This window comes from Frankliniella occidentalis, unplaced genomic scaffold (genome assembly GCF_000697945.3).
Source record: "Frankliniella occidentalis isolate FOCC.00 unplaced genomic scaffold, Focc_3.1 Scaffold436, whole genome shotgun sequence".
Classification (NCBI taxonomy): domain Eukaryota; kingdom Metazoa; phylum Arthropoda; class Insecta; order Thysanoptera; family Thripidae; genus Frankliniella; species Frankliniella occidentalis.
In genome coordinates this window covers 154,638-174,322 of record NW_026267556.1, presented here as the reverse complement: position 1 = coordinate 174,322, position 19,685 = coordinate 154,638, and the positions used below count along the sequence as shown (strand labels likewise).

At 43.2% G+C, this 19,685-nt stretch overlaps 2 protein-coding genes across 3 annotated transcripts; both read right to left on the bottom strand.

Annotated features, from left to right (window-relative positions):
• Positions 1 to 2,684: 2,684 nt before the first annotated feature.
• Positions 2,685 to 6,668, bottom strand: LOC113210632 (uncharacterized). 2 transcript variants are annotated; one of them, XM_052274773.1, is made up of 7 exons: positions 6,551 to 6,668; positions 6,377 to 6,475; positions 6,030 to 6,302; positions 5,796 to 5,896; positions 5,001 to 5,313; positions 4,588 to 4,904; positions 3,983 to 4,500 (listed from the first exon to the last, which is right to left on the bottom strand). In XM_052274773.1, the coding sequence occupies exons 1-4, from the start codon at positions 6,590 to 6,592 to the stop codon at positions 5,861 to 5,863; spliced, it is 450 nt and encodes a 149-aa protein (XP_052130733.1). In that variant the 5' UTR covers positions 6,593 to 6,668; the 3' UTR covers positions 3,983 to 4,500; positions 4,588 to 4,904; positions 5,001 to 5,313; positions 5,796 to 5,860. The 2 variants fall into 2 exon arrangements, with proteins under 2 accessions (XP_052130734.1, XP_052130733.1); XM_052274774.1 differs by lacking the exons at positions 5,796 to 5,896; positions 6,030 to 6,302; positions 6,377 to 6,475; positions 6,551 to 6,668 and adding an exon at positions 2,685 to 3,805 and having other exon boundaries at positions 3,880 to 3,995; positions 4,088 to 4,262; positions 4,343 to 4,500; positions 5,001 to 5,397.
• A 5,856-nt stretch (positions 6,669 to 12,524) lies between these two features.
• LOC113207233 (uncharacterized) lies at positions 12,525 to 14,594 on the bottom strand. Its single transcript, XM_052274772.1, has 2 exons — positions 14,053 to 14,594; positions 12,525 to 13,976 (listed from the first exon to the last, which is right to left on the bottom strand). The coding sequence occupies exon 2, from the start codon at positions 13,800 to 13,802 to the stop codon at positions 12,525 to 12,527; it is 1,278 nt and encodes a 425-aa protein (XP_052130732.1). The 5' UTR covers positions 13,803 to 13,976; positions 14,053 to 14,594.
• Between the last annotated feature and the right edge of the window lie 5,091 nt (positions 14,595 to 19,685).

Here is a 19,685-nt window from a genome sequence, read left to right as displayed (position 1 = left end):
GACGCGTACTCCACATAACGTATCTTTTAGAGACGTATCGTACATAACGCATTCTTTAGGAGGGAGCCGTCGATCTCGCGGCCCGGGCGGTTCAAATGGGGGTCGAGGCTCCGTTGAGAGAGCCTTCAGCATTTTGATTTTATAGTAATAGTATGATTTAATTAATAGCGAAATTCAGTGAAATTACCCCAGTGGTTATGTGCTGTCAAGAAAAAAGTATATGGTAGGGTTAAATACAAAAATAAGTCATATTTTGGTAGTCCGAGCAGTTTCAGTAGACATAAATTAAACAAAGTAATCTGCATTTCAAATCATACAGCAGTTTCGAACTTCATAGCATATCACGGGTCACAGTTTGAAGGATGAAGAAAAGAAAGAAGGCACTTTAAATTTGGGCTAAAATGTGGGAACCTTTTTAACTATTGCAGAGATGGTATTTTTTCGGTTGTTAATTTTTTTAGATTGGAACAGTGAAAATGTATCTGGTCCCTCATTGTTTAACTTTAGTGCAAGAGCCCTCATTGTCAAACCTTGTTCTTCCAGCTATTTCAGGGTGCCATTACTAATATGTTGGGATTCAAAATCTGTTTTCAGCCCCCCCAATAGTTTTTTTTTTTTACATTGTCTAAGTCAATAACTCTATTTACATAAGCAGAAAGCGGCTTCATGCCCTATCAACCTTCAGATACACACAGAGCTGTTTCAGGATTTTACAGTCATACAGAGCTTCATGTGCCTTTAGGTAATTGAAAGCAGGAACATATTTTTTAGCAAGATAACCCTCTGATGCTTCGGGCTGTCTCTTTTTATTGTCTGGTTCCTCTCCGGTATTAGATTGAGTAATACTGAAGTCACGCAGTACAACAGGATGAGCCTTCATGAGCGGGAACGTGTCTGACACACCTACCACTAACTGAGCTAAGCTTGGCAGTGCGAAGTAACAGGAACATAGATTGATCAACGAATACAAATCAGCACTAGCATTTATGAGCAACCAATAAAGCTCGAGACGCTGTAAATATTTAAAGAATAAGTTCATCATTTTGTACGTTGATGTGTGACCTTTACAGAGCTATTATTGAAGCAGAGTTCCCCTCGAATGATGCTAAGATGGTTCACTTTGGAGGCTTTTCTTGCTATTCCTCGAGTTGGACAACCATACGCAGACAATTTTCCACACTCTGGCCCTCGCAATTTGCATGCAATCTGAACTATTTCTCCATGCCCACTGGTCTCTGTGTCAAAAAATACAAATTTAAATCCAGAAACAGTAGGGAGGAGAGTGTCTTGCACTTGACAGACCCCCCCCCCCCCCCCCCCCCCCCCCCCCCTCCCCACCCACATGGGAAATTATCTGGCACTGGCTGCTTAAAACCCATACCAGATTCATATAAGACGCCCTCTCGATTTTCAAGCATTGATTTTAAGCTGTTTCGTTTGACAACTAGAACCTTCCGTCTACTCTTCTCTTGTAACCAGCAAGTCTAGCCCGAGCCATGTCCATCCGGATACGGAATTTTTGGACTCCAGTAGAAGGGGGAAAGTTAAGCTTTTCAAAGACTTTCCCAGCATATTGCGTCCACTTGTTAAGCTGAGCAACTGCAGCAGAAAATTGACTTCTATAACGACTTGTACCCCCAGTGAAAGTGTGCTTAGGAGCTTTACAAATGAAAACACTTTTTGCAGATTCATTCTGCCTGTGGGGAAGCCCCAAGTGCAATACCCTCTGCTCCAACAGCATATTTTTAAAAATAGCTGACTATTCACCTCGTAATCCCTCTCCATCATTACCATCATTGCCAAAATATTTATGCTGATATTCTAGAGGGTTCTGTAGATAGCCACACCATGACACTTTGCATTTACTATGATCACCAAAAGCATGTGGAGTGAGAGCTAAAATATCTGACCTAACACTCTCTGCACTGCCTACGTTCTGCTTTACAGCAGCACCATAGCAATTAACAAAATAAAACATATGTTTAGGTTTGAAAAGCTTACTGAATTTTTCCATTACCTTGTACAAGTCATTTCTGGCATGTTTTTTGGTGTGGTTGTGGTAGGGCTAATGCCATTTTTCTAGACAGTGTGGACAATTCCCGCTTGATAGCAGCCATGGTGAGGTATCAACGTTCTAGCAAGAGCCTTTACAACAACACCAACTTCATCGAGGTCATTATTTCTTTCCACCATGCGTACTGCTGCTTCAGGTTCGGTTGCTTTAGCACTGCCCTCAAAAACGCCCTCACATTCATGAGGCCCGTTGTCTCGCTGCCCTTTGCACTCTTTGTCGAGTCGTAGTACAGCGTCTCCGCGCTGCAGCTGATTTCGCTTCTGTGCAACCCGGCTGATGCTGGCGGTGCATAGTGGATAAACCGTGGGCCTCTGGTTGTGGATGGCATCCACCACAATGCGGTCGATTTTGTCTAGGTCCTCTTCTAGTCTTTTGTCGTAGGCCATCATCAGGGGCGTCGGAACTTGTTTTGCTGGGGGGGGGGGGCAAGTACCTAAAGGGCCCGGTTTTTTCCCAAAAGGGCCCGGATTTTACGTATGCGTAGTATTTTTTTAGAATGCGTAAAATGCAGGATTTCGCGAAGAAATAACGTCAAAATACTTTATTTTAGTCAATATTTAAGTGATTTTATTGTTTGTTATTAGAATGATAACATTAATCGGAAACCTTAACAATTCCAAAGATCCGTCGCCATTCAGAAGTCCTACTTACAAATTCGTGCATGATTTTATCAAGGTTCAATTTTAGAGATCTATCCTCTTTCCTTGTGTATATGAAGTACAATAAGGTGCGTTAACCTGCTCTGCGTCATGCTTGAACGCATGTAGGTCTTAAGACCCTTGAGGCCGCTAAAGGACCTTTCACAGGAAGTAGAAGTAGCTGGCACCGTCAAGAGTGAAATCACCAGCCGCGTCACCTGATCAAGGAGGCTTTCTCGGACCATAGGGGGCGCTGACTTCAGATCTTCGGCATTGCCGCAAGGTCTTCGACTTTTGGAACATGATGTCGAATAACTTAAGCTGAGTCGACAGCTTGTCGATATCGAAATCAGTAGCGTGGATGCCAAGTGTGTCCTTAACTGCGTCTGCGTCTCTGGGTCCACCGGCGAACAAGACCTTCATTAACAAGGGAAGGTTTTCCGGTGATACAGTCAATTTCAATGGCGCCTTAAAGTGTTGTTGTTTAAACCCCCAGGATAAGGTTTGGCACTGGTTTTAGCTACCCGTAGGAAGTGTGAAGGTCGTTGTACGCGAATTTAATTGAAAATTCATCAAATTTATAGCCTGATTATCAACTTTACATGCACATATCTCAAGAACCGTTCGGGCTACAGCACCCAGATTTTGAGGGAAATCATAACTCGGTACGTTCTTTACTGGAAGGAAATTTAAATAAAATAGAATATGGTCGCAAAAACTGGTCCCGAGAGGAGGTTACGACCCTGGACCCCTTTTGGTGACCCCCACTGATTTTGTTCAAATATTTTTCATGGAAAGTGCTCACTGGCAGAAAACGTCCTGCAAAATCTGGGCGCTGTAGCACTAACAGTTCCGGAGATATATGCATGCAAATATGGCGATAAAGCAATACATTTTTTTAAAAATCAGATTCGCGAAAAATGACCTTCAAACACCCTACGGGCAGCTAAAACCAGTGCCAAACCTTATCTAGGGATGCAAACGACTACACTTTAAAGTGCCATTAAAATCTGACTGTATCACCGGAAAACCTTTTCAGCAACTTGCTTTCTGGACGAAGCTGCTACACTGCTGCATGGCGCGCTGCTCTCTCCTGAAATAGACAAATATCATCCTTAGCTACATGTGCTGATATGCGTTTACATCAAATGTAGTCAGCAAACTTACCGAATAAGGATGAAAATTTGGAAGAGTACGCCCAGTCGACGACTGGCGTTCCACCAGCAGCTGCCTGCGGTGCCTTTTTTTTTTCTTTTTTTAAGGAAGTGTAATTTGTAGCAGTCCTGTAAGAAATCACCACATACATTTGTAAGGAAAGTGTAAGTCAGGGATTGGAACTTAGCAACACATGCATTCACCATTTTCAGGTACTTACCTACGAGGCTTAATATGAGGAATAAGAAAAGTTAGAGCCTCATAGAATACCCATGTTGACTTTTCCACAGGTGTGAATGCCTGGCCACTGCACCCTTGTTGGAACTTCTTCTCTTTGTTTCTCTCCTTAGAAAACTTCTCCCGCAGACTTTTGAAAATTTTCCTTGCTTGTTCACCTATAAAATAGAGCAAATCATAACCACATGTTCACATGGCTCCCCAAACATGCATGTGTAAAATAACAAGATTCACTTACCAGATATGGGAGGGTTCATCGAGGCCCCTACAGTTTCACAGGAGCGAAACCTCGTACCGACCGGAACTTATAGGACTTAATACTAGAAATGTCATTGATCGACGACACGCTGAAGTCCTCTTTCAGAATATGTTGCGTTTGTTCCACAGCGCGTTTGTCTGCAATTTAAAATAGGAAGAAATGACAACTGCCATGTAACCTGTCTATCATAAACACTGATAAACTAAAATTCATACGAAACTTACGATATCAAACCACTTTTCAACAGCGTTGTTTGTAAGGAGGAGTGAGTCAACGTTTACCTGTCTCCTTACAAACGTTCTGTTCAGCAGTGGTAAATATGCCAAATGCTGATGTTCCAAGTAGTCCATGAATCCGCTTATGAAGTAACTATTATTTTTACCCTGTTGCGGCTGGGCACTAGCAAGGTCTCCTATGACACCGTGGAAGAAGGTGTAGGACTGGCTTTGCTTGTAGAGGGTCTTTCCTCCCACAGCAGCGGTTGATAAAGGGGATGATAGCCTCGCGATTCATTGCCATCATAACAGCATGAATTAGCGCCCTGAAAAATGAGAAAAATACGTCGCTATTATTTCCGAGGAAAAAGCTTAAGTAGCTCGCACTCTCTCATTTTGTGAGCTGCTTAGTTTTGACTTACCAGCTATCATCGACCACTATAGTTTAAAAGAGTCGATCTGCGTTTGACCACGCATTACTGCATTGGTATCGCAGTTGCACCAACCAATTAATAAAAGCGGGTGAGCTCTGTGTTGTCAGGAACTCCGACCCAGGAGCACTGCCATGCCCTTCCGGCTTCACAACTAGAGCTCCATATGAGACAGGCTGCTCTGGCTCTCCCTGGGCGACTGGTGGAGCGTTGTGGATGAAGCCTCCCGTTGTATCAAGATACCCCGTGTGGTATCTTTACTGGTTTTCAGGATATCCATCTGCTTTTGACGTGTCCATGCGACCTGTTGATAATAAATCAAAAATAAATACATTAAGCTCTCTGCGCTAATATCTGGCTTGAAGCTGTAAGGCATGACTGGGAGAATTCACTAAAAATTAAAGCACAAAATTTAATTTACCATAAAAGTGAAAATCTAAAAAAGGAGACTAAATAAAAAACATTGCTTATAATTGTTGTCGTACTAACTTACTTTAAAATTTCATTTGAGCTATGGAATGAGGAATGACCAAATCCACCAAAAAACTTAGCGCACAGAAATACAAAAAAGTTACGTAAACTGTTAAGTTCTAAAATTCTGTGGGCTTTACTTTGTTGGTCGATTTGCCCATACCTGAGCTCAAATTAGTTTTTAAAGTAAGTACTTCAGTTCTAAGAATTATTATTTTACTGGTTGAAGAGAACTACTATATATGGTGCAAAAGTTAGGGAAGAGGACTGAACTTATTAAATGTGCTGGATCTGTGGATGAGAGTTCATACTTACTTGCGGTCTTGGAAAGTCTGTATTAATCAATATGGAGGCTGGCTTCATTTTTCTTATCTGTATCCTCAAATCCTCCTCTTCATTTGGGTGGTTCTGCCCCACTTTGTAAATCAAATTGGGTTAAGTATCAAATTTCATGTTGAATTTGTGAATTACAGTTCTAAATTCAAAGCTACATTGTTTTTAAAGCAACAAAAGTAATGTTTGCATGAAATGGAGTTCGCTGAATATTACCTTCTCACGCAGACTACTTGATTTCTTATAAGGGTGAAACCTTTCCTCTGACTTGTGCTTCGAGCTTGAGCTGCTTCCACTTTTCTTTCGATTGAGCTCCTTCTCTTGCCACATATTGTTTAATCTAACAAGATTAGAACAGTGCTCTTCTGCTCTCTGTAGGGCAGCGTTCAGCTCCTTAATTTCCTCGGCCTGGTCAGCACACTTGCGCTTCAATCTCTGGACTGTTGACATCGTAAATTCATCTCCAAGTTCATCACTGGAACTGGCGCTCTGAAATTAAGTCGAGTCAAAACATGCTCTTCTCAAAACAATTTATCCCGGAATGTGAGTATTATTATTCTTACTTGTTCTAGGCTTTCATCATTTAAGATTGACTTTAAGTTTTGCTTTCGGCCGTTTTCCTCAACAATTTTCATGTGGTTACGAGAACTAGGCGCCCTCTCCTGAAATGTCAAGTAATCGAATATGAAAATATTGCTAATAAGTCATAACACATACAGGTTAAGATTAAAACTTACAGAAGATTTACTGGTCTGCTTGGCATCTGAAACTTGTCGCATCCTGGTCGAGCCTCTGCTGGATCTTGAAAGATTGTTGCTTTCTGAAGAATTGACCACTGAATTCAAATCTTCGAGGCTTTCTGAAATATGCAAAGATACATCCATTTCAGTACAAACAGGTAGCAGAAACTAGAGAGAAACATCTGAAGTGGGCACTCACCTTCCCACTGCCGCAATGTTGCTTTGTACCATCCTGGAATACCATTTTTATTCGCAGGTTTTTTTAACTCAAGGGCATAAGTTCTTTGGTCAAGATCATCTACTTTACTGACACGTCCTTCTGATCTACGCAAAGATTCAGGGGTATCTCTTTCTTTAGAAGAGTAAAAGACCAAGTACTCTTTTCGCTTGATGTTGCCTCTCAACTCTCTTTCAACTTTGTCAAAGTCCTGTACGTGCTGGAGAGGAGCTTAATAGTCTAATCCGTCGATGAAAGCCTTAACGTGCACCCAAATTCCTTCTCCTCCCATTCCTACCAAAGTAAAGTCAAAGCTAATTTTTTTCAGATATGAAGTACAAAATTCTCCACCAGGTCTCCACGATGTACACACAACAAAAGGATAGGTTAGTTGACTGCCGGAGGATACGTTCTCCCGGCTCCCCAGCTAGCATGGGATATGGTCACAGTGGTCAAATGTACTACGGGCTAGTCTGCTAAGCAGAGTTCTCAAACGGGTGGGTCTTGCGGCTGCTTTAGGACCCGCCACTGCGGGTGGGGCGGGTGGGTCGAGCGGGTATGGGCTACCCGCCGCACTGTACGGAAGGTGCAAGTGGGGGATCAACCGCTCTAACCGCGATATCTTCCTTATACAGTGTAGAATCGAAGATTTACGCATAGTGTGTGCTCTTTAGAACAAAGGCGTTTTGCTTCATAAAATTAAAACTAAAATTTTATTCAAAATTTATTAGAAACTACAAAGTAAAGCAGAATTTCTTCTGTTCACGGTGCATTTTTCAAAAGGAAACAAAAACTAGAAAACAACTTTGAAATACTTTTTTTCCCATTATTGTCATTATCCAGTTTTGTCGTACACAGTTAAAGTCTTACGAAGCAAAATGCCAAATGCTACCTACGAAGGATTTGCTCTCTACGAAGCGTCCAAATCCTTCGTATTACAAAGGATTTGGCATTTTTCTTCGTAAGACTTTAACAGTGTAGCGGTGTGTCCAATAACCTCTATTTCGCATATTTAGCTGGAAATTTAGCATGTTGCATTGCCCCCATTGAGCCGAGCCGGCTGCGTCACCTATCGGCTAGGCTCGTAGTGCGCGCTCTGTCGCACGCCTGGCCTGCGGGTAGAGGAACCCACCCGTTTGAGAACTCTGCTGCTTGTTTCCTATTTCTCTTGTCAATGTGAAAAGAAAATCGTAATTTACTCTTTGTCTCATTTAGTAACGTAATATTATGACATAACAACCCATAATTGGCAGAGACTTCTTGTTTATGGGGTTTCGCGTGGCGCTGGGCAGTAGAGAACGGACCCTAGACCGATGCAGCAGTAGCTGTTTATTATCGTGGAGATGGTTGATTTAACAGCATTGGAAAGGATTCGGGAGTTCCGGTTGAGTGTCGGCCGGGGACGGACGTGCTCTGCTGAGCTGGTAAGTGCTGTGCCACCCCCTTCCCCTCCCCTTTGTTTTGATCGGGAGGTTATGTAACCCGTTATGTCGTTAAAGTGCCATTAAAATCTGACTGTATCACTGGAAAACCTTTTCAGCAGCTTGCTTACTGGACGGAGCTGCTACACTGCTGCATGACGCGCGTCTCTTTCCTGAAATAGACAAAGATCATCCTTAGCTACATGTGCTGATATGCGTTTACAGTTTATCAAATCTAGTCAGCAAACTTACCGAATGAGGATGAAAATTTGGCAGAGTACGCCCAGTGGAAGTGTAATTTGTAGCAGTCCTGTAAGAAATCACCACATACATTTGTAAGGAAAGTGTAAGTCAGGGATTGGAACTTAGCAACACATGCATTCACCATTTTCAGGTACTTACCTACGAGGCTTAATATGAGGAATCAGAAAAGTTAGAGCCTCATAGAATACCCATGTTGACTTTACCACAGGTGTGAATGCCTGGCCACTGCACCCTTGTTGGAACTTCTTCTCTTTGTTTCTCTCCTTTGAAAACTTCTCCCGCAGACTTTTGAAAATTTTCCTTGCTTGTTCACACATAACATTGAGCATATCATCACAACATGTTCACATGGCTCCCCGAACACATGCATGAGTAAAATAACAAGATTCACCTACCAGATATGGGAGGGTTCATCGAGGCCCCAACAGTTTCCTACGCTAAGTTTTTGTCGGAGTTATTGCCATTTTTGTACCATGCACTCCTTTTCGCATATAGGGGAAGCCTTGCCTGCACTAGTGATATTAACCTTCTGGTATAACAAGGAGCGCCCTCCAGCTGTTCAGGCACAACATCATTACCAGTATCTTTATCTTGCACATCGTCATCACCATCATTGTCATTGTCTTCGTTCTGGCTATCCTCGCCTTCATGCTCCACTACCTCGTACTCAATAAAATCAAAAGCGTCCAACGACATTGTTTTTCTCGAAAAACACGAAACACGAAAAACAAAACTCAAGCTAACCGCTAAAAACACTCCACCACGCGGTCCTTAACTCTTGAAAACAACGATCCACCTCAGGCTTCCACGGACAACTGTCTGGTTTTGCCCACCGTGTCGGTCGAAGCTGCGGATTTGGATTTGAGAATACCAAGAGCACAGCTTCTGCGCATGCGTGAGTGAGCGGCGTAGGCGCAAGAGATGAAGATCGGCGATCTCTTGTGCCACCGCCTAATACCGGAAACAGAACTCTTATGCCACGGTCCTACGCCTTGCGCACCCTATTGTAGACGGCCCTTAACGAGGACCAGCAGGGTCAGAGTCAGGTTGGTGGCCAGGACAGCCACCACGTACGACTTGGGCACGAACAGCTCGATGAATGACAGCTCATCCCCCGCCGACGACGTGTCAACACGCATGGATTGGGAGGGAGAAGGGGATGAACACTGAGCGAGGTTGGATTATTTTCTCATGCTTCGGGGACATGTCTTGCGCAGCACACTCACACGGGAGCGAAACCTCGAACCGACCGGAACTTATAGGACCTAAATTATCAGGCATTTCGTCCATACAAATGAGTTGAACGGCATACTTTGGATTTAAGATTGAAAAAGAAGTACTGTTCAAAAATTGAACAGTCCTTTCCGAAATGTCTTTGCACTTCATTGGGCACCGTTTGCTAATACTAGAGATGTCATTGATATGGAACAAATTATGTATACAACCGTCGATACTTGAGGGGGAGTGGAAACGGGGCAAAAGACACACGATGAACCGATGTGAAGTTTTTCCGAAAGGGACCGTAGGGACCACTACGGGCAAAATACTCACGATCTATTTGAAGAATAATGCCATCATAAAAAGTGACAATTTTGTCCTCCTTATATTTTATTCTCACACGATCGTTCACCTTAGCATGAGTGCCATGGCCATCGGGAATTCTTTTCTGGTGAAGAACATCACTTTCGGGTTCGTCGTTCCGGCAATGCTTAAAGAACACCAGGAAATATGTTGGCTTCATTTTCAAGATTTATGACGATGATGAATGCCTACTACAATAACATAAAGTGGTCATGCCGTATTCAAGGTAACTTACAACGCATGGGAGTGGAGGACGCAGACGGGGTGTAAGCAACAAGAGGAATTTTTTTAATAGCCTGCTTTGGTGGCAACCCATGATCAGATGGAGGGGCTGCGAAATAAGAGGTAGCTTTAATTGCAATTCCTCAGAATGGATTGAAGAGACAATTCGACCACTGTCTAAATACATCACTCCTGGGTGTGAGGTGTGAGGTTGGAACAGCTGAACGACAGGTCCAGGCTTGCCCAAAGGTAGGGCACAAATTTTTGGTCAATAACACTGGGTGTCAAGCTGTGATCATTTGTTATGATGTTCTTGGCCTAATTGTTCTTTTCTAATGTCTGTGGCCCTTTTCATTTATAGAGCCCTTGTGAGATCTAACCCAAGATCACCACGGAAAGGGGCGCAGGATCCAAGTGGCGCAACTTCTTCACAATGTGTGATAACAGAAGTAAATACAGTAAAACAAATTAAATACTAAATGAGATAATGACAAATAAAATAAAACCAGATTTAGTATTAATAATGCGTGTGACCACCTCTATGTCTAATAACTTCCTGAAGTCGATGAGGCATCGACCCAGTCAGCTTTTCTATCGTGTTATGTCCTCTAAGCCTTAGATTCTCCCACACTCTATTAACATGGTTTTGGAGATTCTCCCGAGTCCTCTCCTGCTGGTTGTCCCAGTCGCTGACCATCCACGCCCACACGTGCTCGATGGGGTTCAGGTCTGGGGAGCAGTTCACGCACCACGCGGGCCGTGTGGACGCGTGCAGTGTCTTGCTGAAAAATGAATGGCGTGGGCGGCGCTCCTGGCTCATTGAGGAGCATCCCCACGGACCGCAGCATTACTTCCTCCAGAATGTAGAGGTACTCGACCGCGTTCTGGTGTGCTGTAGTAGGGGTAAGTGCAACGGCTAAGTTTCCCATGATACAGCGCCAGAACCCGGCCGTAACCCGACCACTACGGGACACTGGCGTGATGTTCTCCTCATCTCCCCTACGCAAGACAGACAAAAGTAATCATTATAAGCGTTTCAACTTTTGCATTTCTGCAAGCAGAGTAAGGAAACCCCTTTTTTTTTCTTGCCCAGTGCCCCGTTCCCGCCAGATCCTCCAGCCTCCATTTTCATCCGACCGAAATGTTTTCTCGTCGGAGAAAACCATGGTATCCCAAAACTCTGGTGGATGATGCACATATTGGAGGGAAAAAGCGAGACGGGCTTGCCGATGCTGCTCTGTTAAGAGAGGCTTCTCATCCTTTCGGTAGCAGTGCAAACCTCCCGCTTCCAACCTGCAAAACAGAGTACGGACTTAAATTATGCTGCTAAAAAGAGAAATGAAAAGTGTGTGCCGTAGCTAAAACAGCCGTCCTCGCTTTGCTTATCTGCTGCCCCCACCCCCTACCCTTCTCACAGACCTTATTTCGTCTGATTTCGTCTTAGATTAGATTTACTAACTATTCAAATGATACACACATTTTCAAATTAGACTGTTGGCCGAATTTTAATCTCCCTATTCAGAAAAGATCGTAATAACAATTTCTTGTTAGTTAATGTTTAACCAGGCAGAGCCGCCACCGAGTCTCGTTACTCCAGCATTTCATCAAGACTCGTTTCTACCCTACCAGAAATACTCTCTGCATCTTGCTCTTCCTGGACCTAATAAAAGTATTTGAAATCACTTAATGTAAAAATGCAACACACATCAGTGTATTTAAACTGTCTTTGCTCTCACACACAAAGGCAGTGCCAGCAGTTGCAATAAGTGATATAGATGAATCATCAAACTGTAATCAAAACAGAGGCAAACATGCTAATAAAAATTCATAGAAGTATAATAAAAGAAATGAAATAAAAGTTGCAGTAGCTGGTAACTCAGAACTGGAAAAATTTAAACTGGATGTGCCTGGTTCCATCTATCAACAGAAAAGAATTAATCGGATATAAAGTACACACTTGTGGTATATCATGACATCATTAGATAGCAACTAATAATGTAACTCACGACAAAATGTTGAATATCATTTCCCCTCATCGCAATTCTGAACTCAGCATTCTCCTTTGTTAGCTGCACAATCTCTTCCTTGCGTTTCAAAAGTTCATCCTGCAGCTCAATTATCTGTAAGAGCACACTACTATTCTGGTACTGGAAATTCTGCAATGACGATGAAAGTTTATACTCACTGGGGTAATTTTTGAAAACCATGCAATGGAAATCAGGAGTAAATAATACTTTACCAGAGAGCATGTACTAGACATCGGAGCTCATAGAATAGAAGAAGCTGGGCTTGGCTTAATACAAGTAGGTGGTTTGATTATGAGCAAGCGTTCATCAATAGCTTTCTGAAGATCCTCTGGTGTAGCATCCTTATCCACCCAAAACTTCTTACATTTTTCCATAAACAGATTTTCAAAGTAAGTGTTCATTGCACCAAGCAGTAAATTGTGCATATAATCTACCGGCATTCCTCTAGACTGATTAAAAAAGTTCAGATATGCTACAGATGACACCCCCAAAACACCCCTGCCATGCCTATGTTTCTTACCCTTATTACGATTGCTTGAAGCCAGAAGCAGATCCAGATGAAGTGACTCCTTAGTGCGTTCCACAATTTTTTTTGTGGTCAGGGTATACTTCAGTCCTTTTGCTGTATGAGTTTGTTTTTGGTAACAATAAGTGCACCCATAAAAAGCCTTGTGGCTTTGATGGTTAAGTAACTTGTAACGTGCATCAGAATCACAGATGCACAATAGTGGAATTACTTTACTATTTACAACCTGACCCTTGTGCACCCAATCAAAGCCGCTTGATGATAACTTGTTAGCTTCATCAACAAATGGTTTAAGAAACGTCTTCAGATTGGGTGCACCATTACCATAGTATAATCCAACTATTAAGATATTATTTTTCCTATCTCCGGGAGGAAGCTCATTAATCGTTACATAAATTGGCCAGAAACTTTTTTTAGATTTACCAACACCATCTGTGAAAAATGAATAAGAGAAATTATGAGCAAAAGACAATATTTTCCCTGGTTTGGCATGTGCCTTGTAATCTGCCCCATCATCAAGATTGTCCTTATTTTGTTTAACACGGGAGAACCTATATGTCAGAGCTGACTCGGCTAGTTGCTCATTGGTTTCAAAAAGATTTCTCAGTTGATCTTTAAACGATATAGTTGCAAAATATGTAGCCTTGTTCGTATCATCCAACTTATTTCCACAACAAACTAGATCTTGCTGACAACCAGAATCCACCTTAGAAGCATACTTACAGCATGTTTGGCAATAATAATGGAAAGCTACTTTAGTGTTATCTGTGCCATCAAATAAACGCTTCATCAAACTAATTTTTGTGGCATTAATTTTTTTGGTGCCATATACAAAATTAAACATTTTCATTATGCCTTCTACTGCGACCCAAGTTAAATTATGCCTATAGCCTAGAGTTAAACACATTAGCATTACATCATCAGCGGTGCATTCCGTGTGGTTACACAGAGGTGGCAGCCTTGCCCCACTCTCCTCTTGGCTTCTGCTCATGACGTTCACTGGTGCAATACCATCAGGATCCAATTCTTTTTGTAGAGGTGTTAAGTCACATTCAACATTGGCATCCACGCAGGGCACTTCAGGGCAAATTATATCTCCTTGATGTTCATTAAAATCTGCCAATCCTGCAGAGGCCAGTGGTAAAGTTTGGTTAGTGGGGCCAGCCTGTAAAAAAACACAAAATATTATTATTAAAATGGGAAAGATTTTATAGTGATATAGACTAATTACCAATACTTACATAACCTGTTGAACTTGTGGATGGTTCGACCAACTCAGATGTCAAATGCGGCAAGTTGAATTCATAGGGTGGTTGCCCTACCTGCAAATGAAACACAATGAAGTTTAAATTTACACTGACACTACTGACCCCGTACCGAGTCTAATACCTGAAATTAACTAGAATTTACAATTACCTCATTTGAAGGATTTGAAGTCATGGGCTGTACTATGCTCATCTGGTTTTTCCTGGCCCGGTACCTGCGTGTCCTCATAGCTCCCGCCGATGGACGTCCGTAGCAGAAAAGGTGGTATTTGCGTCCCAGAGTCATCCTGACGTCTGACACTGTTAAAACGCTCAATAAATTTGGTTTGAGAATAAAACAGACGAAACGCCTAGTGTTTAAAGCTAGGCTAGGCTATAGCCGGTACTCGTGAAATCAACGCTACTCAAATTCACGGAATATCACATCAGATTTTATTAGAACTACACCAGTATAGTTCAGCAAAACAGCAAAACTAATACCCAAAAATACCTGACATTGAAAACTAACAAGTGTCAGCTGCAGCGCCAGCAGAAGAGAGGGAGAGCAGACGAGTTTGCGTAAACGTGTTTACCATGTTCGGGTCCACCTAACCACTGCCAACGTGCGACACCACAAAAAACTGTTTCAAAAAAATAATCTTTGTACTTTGTGGACAAAGGTACCTTATTTTCACAATATTATGATTATTTTTTTAGTTGAATGTTGTGGAAGGTTTCAAAAAATCAACACTAATTATAAATGTACTGAAATTTCATGATTCTGTGTTGGCGACATCAAGAAGGAGTAAGAAGAAAATTGAGCTTAAGGGGGGCTATGCGTGTTCGTCATCATGCAGGCCGAGTTATGCCCGGTGCCATACCTCGCGCACCTGGGGATTGAGAACGGCCCGGTCATCGTCGTCGACGTGCTTCGCGCGGTGCACTGCAGCTGTGAAGGGGTGGTGGCGAGCAGTTGTCGCCTCTCTCCTTAGAGTATCTCTCTAGCTCAAGGACGGGACCGTCGGGCAAACGAACGTTGGACGCCCAACTTGCCTCACGTCATCTCAGAACGTTTAGTGGAGGGGAACCTACAGACCCAAAAGTTGAGCCATATTAGAGGCAGTTGGGGGTGGCGTCGTCGTCGTGCTCCGAGAACTCCGATGACGTCCTTCGGGATGCCCGGATGGCTTCGGGACCACCAAATTCTGACTCAGCGCGTCAAAGAACCCCCAGGTACCAAATTTCGTCGCAATAGCACAATAACGAGCGAGCCCCGCACACCAGCTTACCCTAATAACAGAGAAGGGGGACCCCTTTGCTTGCGAACCCGGTGTACATACGAGTGGGCCCAGGTGGGGGGCCAGTTAAGCTCCATCTGGGCCCCAACTAGTGCCCCCTTGGGTAGTGAGCGGGCACCCTGGCGCGCTACCGGCGGAGGGCCTCACGGGGGCCAATTTTTACCCAACCGGGTCCCAACCCAAGCCCCAACTAAGCCCCTACTGGATACTCAACTGGGCCCCGACTCGGTACCCTACTGGGCCCCAACCGGGCCCCAACTGGGCCCCAACCGGGCCTCAACCGGGTCTCCCCGGGTCCCAACTGGGTCTGTACCGGGTCCCAACTGGGTGACCAACTGCCCGCCATCTGGGGCCCTACTCCACAGATCCTGTATCATGGGGAAGCTATAAGCCTAGACAGCATGCAGGGTAGCATTAACAGTCTGATCAATATCATGAACGGTTTTGTGCAAGATGTTAAGGATTTAAAGGAACAAGTGCAAACGTGCACTTCAAAATTTAACAGTGAGACATCATTCTAAGTGATCTGTCAAGTAAAATGAGTAAGTTGGAGAACAAACTCCCTTTTGGTTAGTGAAGGAGAATGTAATGCATACTTATGTGGAAGTGTTCTATCTATGAAATGTTTCAAATTTATTTTTTCTTATTTTTTGTCTAACTATCTAATCTTATGTTTTAGAAACTCATTATTTTGTCAGGGAATCTGTGAAGTTTAGTGGCATGTATTTATTGTGTTTGAGCCGAGTAGTACTGAGATTCCATGACAATATATTTGATTAAATAGGGTTACTCTCAACAACTACTTGGCTGATAAAGTGTGTGGATTTTATATTTGTTTCAATTACTTGTTATCAGTTTGCATTTGTCACTGAATCTGTGATAGTCACAATTTTTACACGATACAGAGATTTTAAATGAATATACTAGAGATTCTGTGATAGAAGTATACTGAAGTTAACATGTTTGCCTTGACAGTCAAGTTCTTGATCATCATATAGGTGTATACCTGGCTGTTGTCAGATTGGCTGCGACGCCAAGGTAAGCACTGATGTCATTAGTTGTGTGAATTTGTAATTTTTAGTGCCCTTCATACTTAACTCTTTTCAATGTGGATTGCGTCATGAGCTGCTTTCGTAAAATTTGCATTTCTGCTGCCTGTATGCTTGCTCTTGTAAATTTTTCTTTACTTGACACTTTTTTGTTATCTTGCTGTCACATAACATGCTGCTCTCTTTCCTGTTGCAGACAATCTGACTACATGTTCAATTGGCAGTTCTGCTGCAAGCACAAGAAGTGGAGTGTCCTGTCAGTCAGAGGCTGAAAAGGTATGAAATAATGATTGTTTCGCTAGTGATTCATAAATTACCTCTCTTGAATTTTGAACTTGTCCTAAAGCTTGCATTCTTTTGCTTCAGGTCGCATGGGGACATGGTTCTGGCATTTTCATAAGGAAAGACAACTTGGACCAAATGACATATTTGGAGAAAGACTGTGTGTGGGCCACAGCTTTCCTCAAAGGTGTGTATGGCGACCAGGCCAAGTACCTGAGAACTACAGTCAGAGAAGGTGGAGATCCCAACTCCAAAGCCATTCCACAGGATGTATTAAAACATGCTAAAAGTATGTACAATTTTAATCAATAAGTGTTGCATAAACCTTTAATTTTGTGAGGCTAATTTATTAATCTTTTTTTTTCAGGGCAATTTATTCAATGGCTAGTATTGAAGGGAGTGGGCATAATTGACGCCACAGAGAAGGCCAAGGAGGCTGGCGACGAGGAGGCGGCTGCAAGGCTGGCGAATGAGCTCCGGGAGTCTGCTATGCGGAGGTTGACCGAAAATGAGGGTACAAGGCCCTACAACCGGCGCTGTCCACGCCAAAAAGACGTAAAAATTTCGACCTGCGTTTTATTCGCGAATAGCCCTTGAGTAGCTGCACCAGGTGCTGCAATCCGTTTTCTCAAACGGTGTCGCGTCAGGAGCGTTAAGAACAAGGCCCTCCGCCCCACCACCAAGTGACCCTCGGGACGCCTTTCCGCCCGCGGCGTTCGATCTGGCCTTCAGATGTTGGATAGATCAATTCTGACACTGTCAAGTGCTACATCGAAGGTCGAGGAGTTTGAAGATTCACGCCAGAAGAGTTGTGGCGGCCTTCTCTAGCCATCACAGCAGAGGACGCCGTCGGCCAGGCGCCCGCCTTCATCCGTATTATGACTCCAATCCGTCCTGCAACAACTGTGGGCTGTTTGGACACAATTACGGCCAGTGTCGAAAACCAGGAGGTGGAGCTTTCCGGGGTCGTGGAGACTTCAGAGGCTTCAGAGGTTCAGGACGGGCTCTTGGAGCTTCAACAGCTGATCAGCCATCGTCATCAACAACAACAACAACCCCTTCGCCGCCTGCTCCCCGCGGCGGCCGTGGAGGTGGCTGTGGCAGCTGGGGACTCCAGCCACGGAGGACGCGGTGGCTATCGAGGGGGCCGTGGTGGCCATCATGCATCGTCTACTATCGAGTTGACAACAAATCCCACGGTAGGAGAAGACACGTTTGTGTCTGGAAACGATACTTTGGGAAGTTTGTTTATGGCCGCAGAGGACACGGTGTCTGCTGACACTGCCTTTCATGAAAGGGACTCAGTGTACATGGTTGGTATGGCAGAGATGATGGTAAAGTTTTTCCTCGATTCTGGGGCGTCTAACCATATGGTCCGTTCGGGTGTGCCGGTAGTTAATGTGAAGAGGTTATCTAACCCTATTAAAATCCAAGTTGCTAAATCAGAATTATTTCTACATGCCTATCAAAAGGCTGTACTTAAATGCAAAGTAACTACTGAAGGAGTCACGAGAGATCTTGCAATAGAAGTACTAATTGTTCATAATCTTGCTCACAATCTTTTGTCCATCTCTAAACTAACTAACTCTGGTAATACAGTCACTTTTGGCAAGAATGAGTGCATTGTTTCTAATAATGGCTCTTATGTTGCAGTTGCTCAAAGAACTGTAAGAAATCTTTATGAATTAGGAGTCACTGTCGACATGGAGGCAGATGAGTCTTTAATGGTTGCTCATAGTGAGGATATCTGGCACAAACGAATGGGGCATTTGGGTAAGCAGTACCTGAAAAGGCTACCAAATTTGGTGACAGGCATGTAAATGTCTAAACCAGACGAGGTAAACTCAGGTGTGTGCGAACCATGCTTGGAAGGTAAACAAGCGAGGGAACCTTTTACAGGCACAAGGGAGCGTGCATCCAGGCCTCTGGAACGCATTCACTCTGATCTCAGTGGGCCATCCAAACCTGCATCTTATGATGGGATACAATACGTAATGACTTTAACAGATGACTTACTCATTTCTGTGTAGTGTTTGGTCTCAGAAAGAAGTCTGAAGCATCAAAATATTTTAAAATTTATGAGGCTAGAGTCACTAGTCGCTTTCCCTACAAAATATCTAAATTCAGGTGTGATAATGGAGGAGAGTACATTAATAAGGACTTTGAGGCATTCTTTGAATCTAAAGGGATAGAGTATGAGTTGACAATGCCTCATACGCCTGAAAATAATGGTGTTGCTGAAAGAATTAATCGTACTTTGTTTGACAGAGCTCGCTGTATGCTGAGTGGCAGTAACCTCCTCAAAAGCTTCTGGTATGAAGCAGTAATGACTTCAGCGTATCTGTTAAACAGGTCCCCGACAAAAGCAGTAGACAGGACACCAGCAGAACTATGGTATCGTAAGAAGCCTGACCTCTCCAAGCTGAGAGCCTTTGGATATCTGGCTTATGCTTTCATCGAGCCAGTGGATAGGGAGAGTACTAAGGTCGGTTCTAGAAGTAAGAAATGTATTATGCTTGGTTACTGTGATAATGGTTATAGACTGTGGTCTATAACTGAGGGGAAAGTAATTAGATCTAGGAATGTTATTTTCAATGAAACTAAATTTAAATATGATGACTTTGACAATTGCATTTTCAGGGATAACATGATTGAACCAAATGACAATGATGAAACTAATGAAAGTGATCAGTTACAGGAAAATGATGTTTAAGGCTCAATTTCAGGAGGGGATGAGCCAAATGAGCCAAACAGGAACCGAGACCTACCCATCGCATTTGAGGACTTCGAGGAGGACAGTGAAGCTGCAGGACCAAGGAGGAGCACCTGGATACCAATAAGACCAAGGCATTTAGAGGATTATGTAGAATTGGCTAAAATTACTTATTTTGTTTCTGAACTTTGGCGGACACCCTAGTTTTCTGTGATGAGTATTTAATAATACCTCATGTTAGTGGAGCTGCAGTAACAGCTGAATTTGTAAGTGTATTCAATCACTTGT

What these genes read in the sequence shown, in the direction of transcription:
- LOC113210632 (XM_052274773.1), bottom strand. Translation starts at nt 6,592, where the DNA reads ATGCGACAAGTTTCAGATGCCAAGCAGACCAGTAAATCTTCT. An exon ending in AGCAGACCAGTAAATCTTCT is followed by an intron (nt 6,476 to 6,550) that starts GTAAGTTTTAAT and finishes TTGACATTTCAG; the next exon opens with GAGAGGGCGCCTAGTTCTCG. An exon ending in ATGATGAAAGCCTAGAACAA is followed by an intron (nt 6,303 to 6,376) that starts GTAAGAATAATA and finishes ACTTAATTTCAG; the next exon opens with AGCGCCAGTTCCAGTGATGA.
- LOC113207233 (XM_052274772.1), bottom strand. Translation starts at nt 13,802, where the DNA reads ATGAGCAGAAGCCAAGAGGAGAGTGGGGCAAGGCTGCCACCTCTGTGT.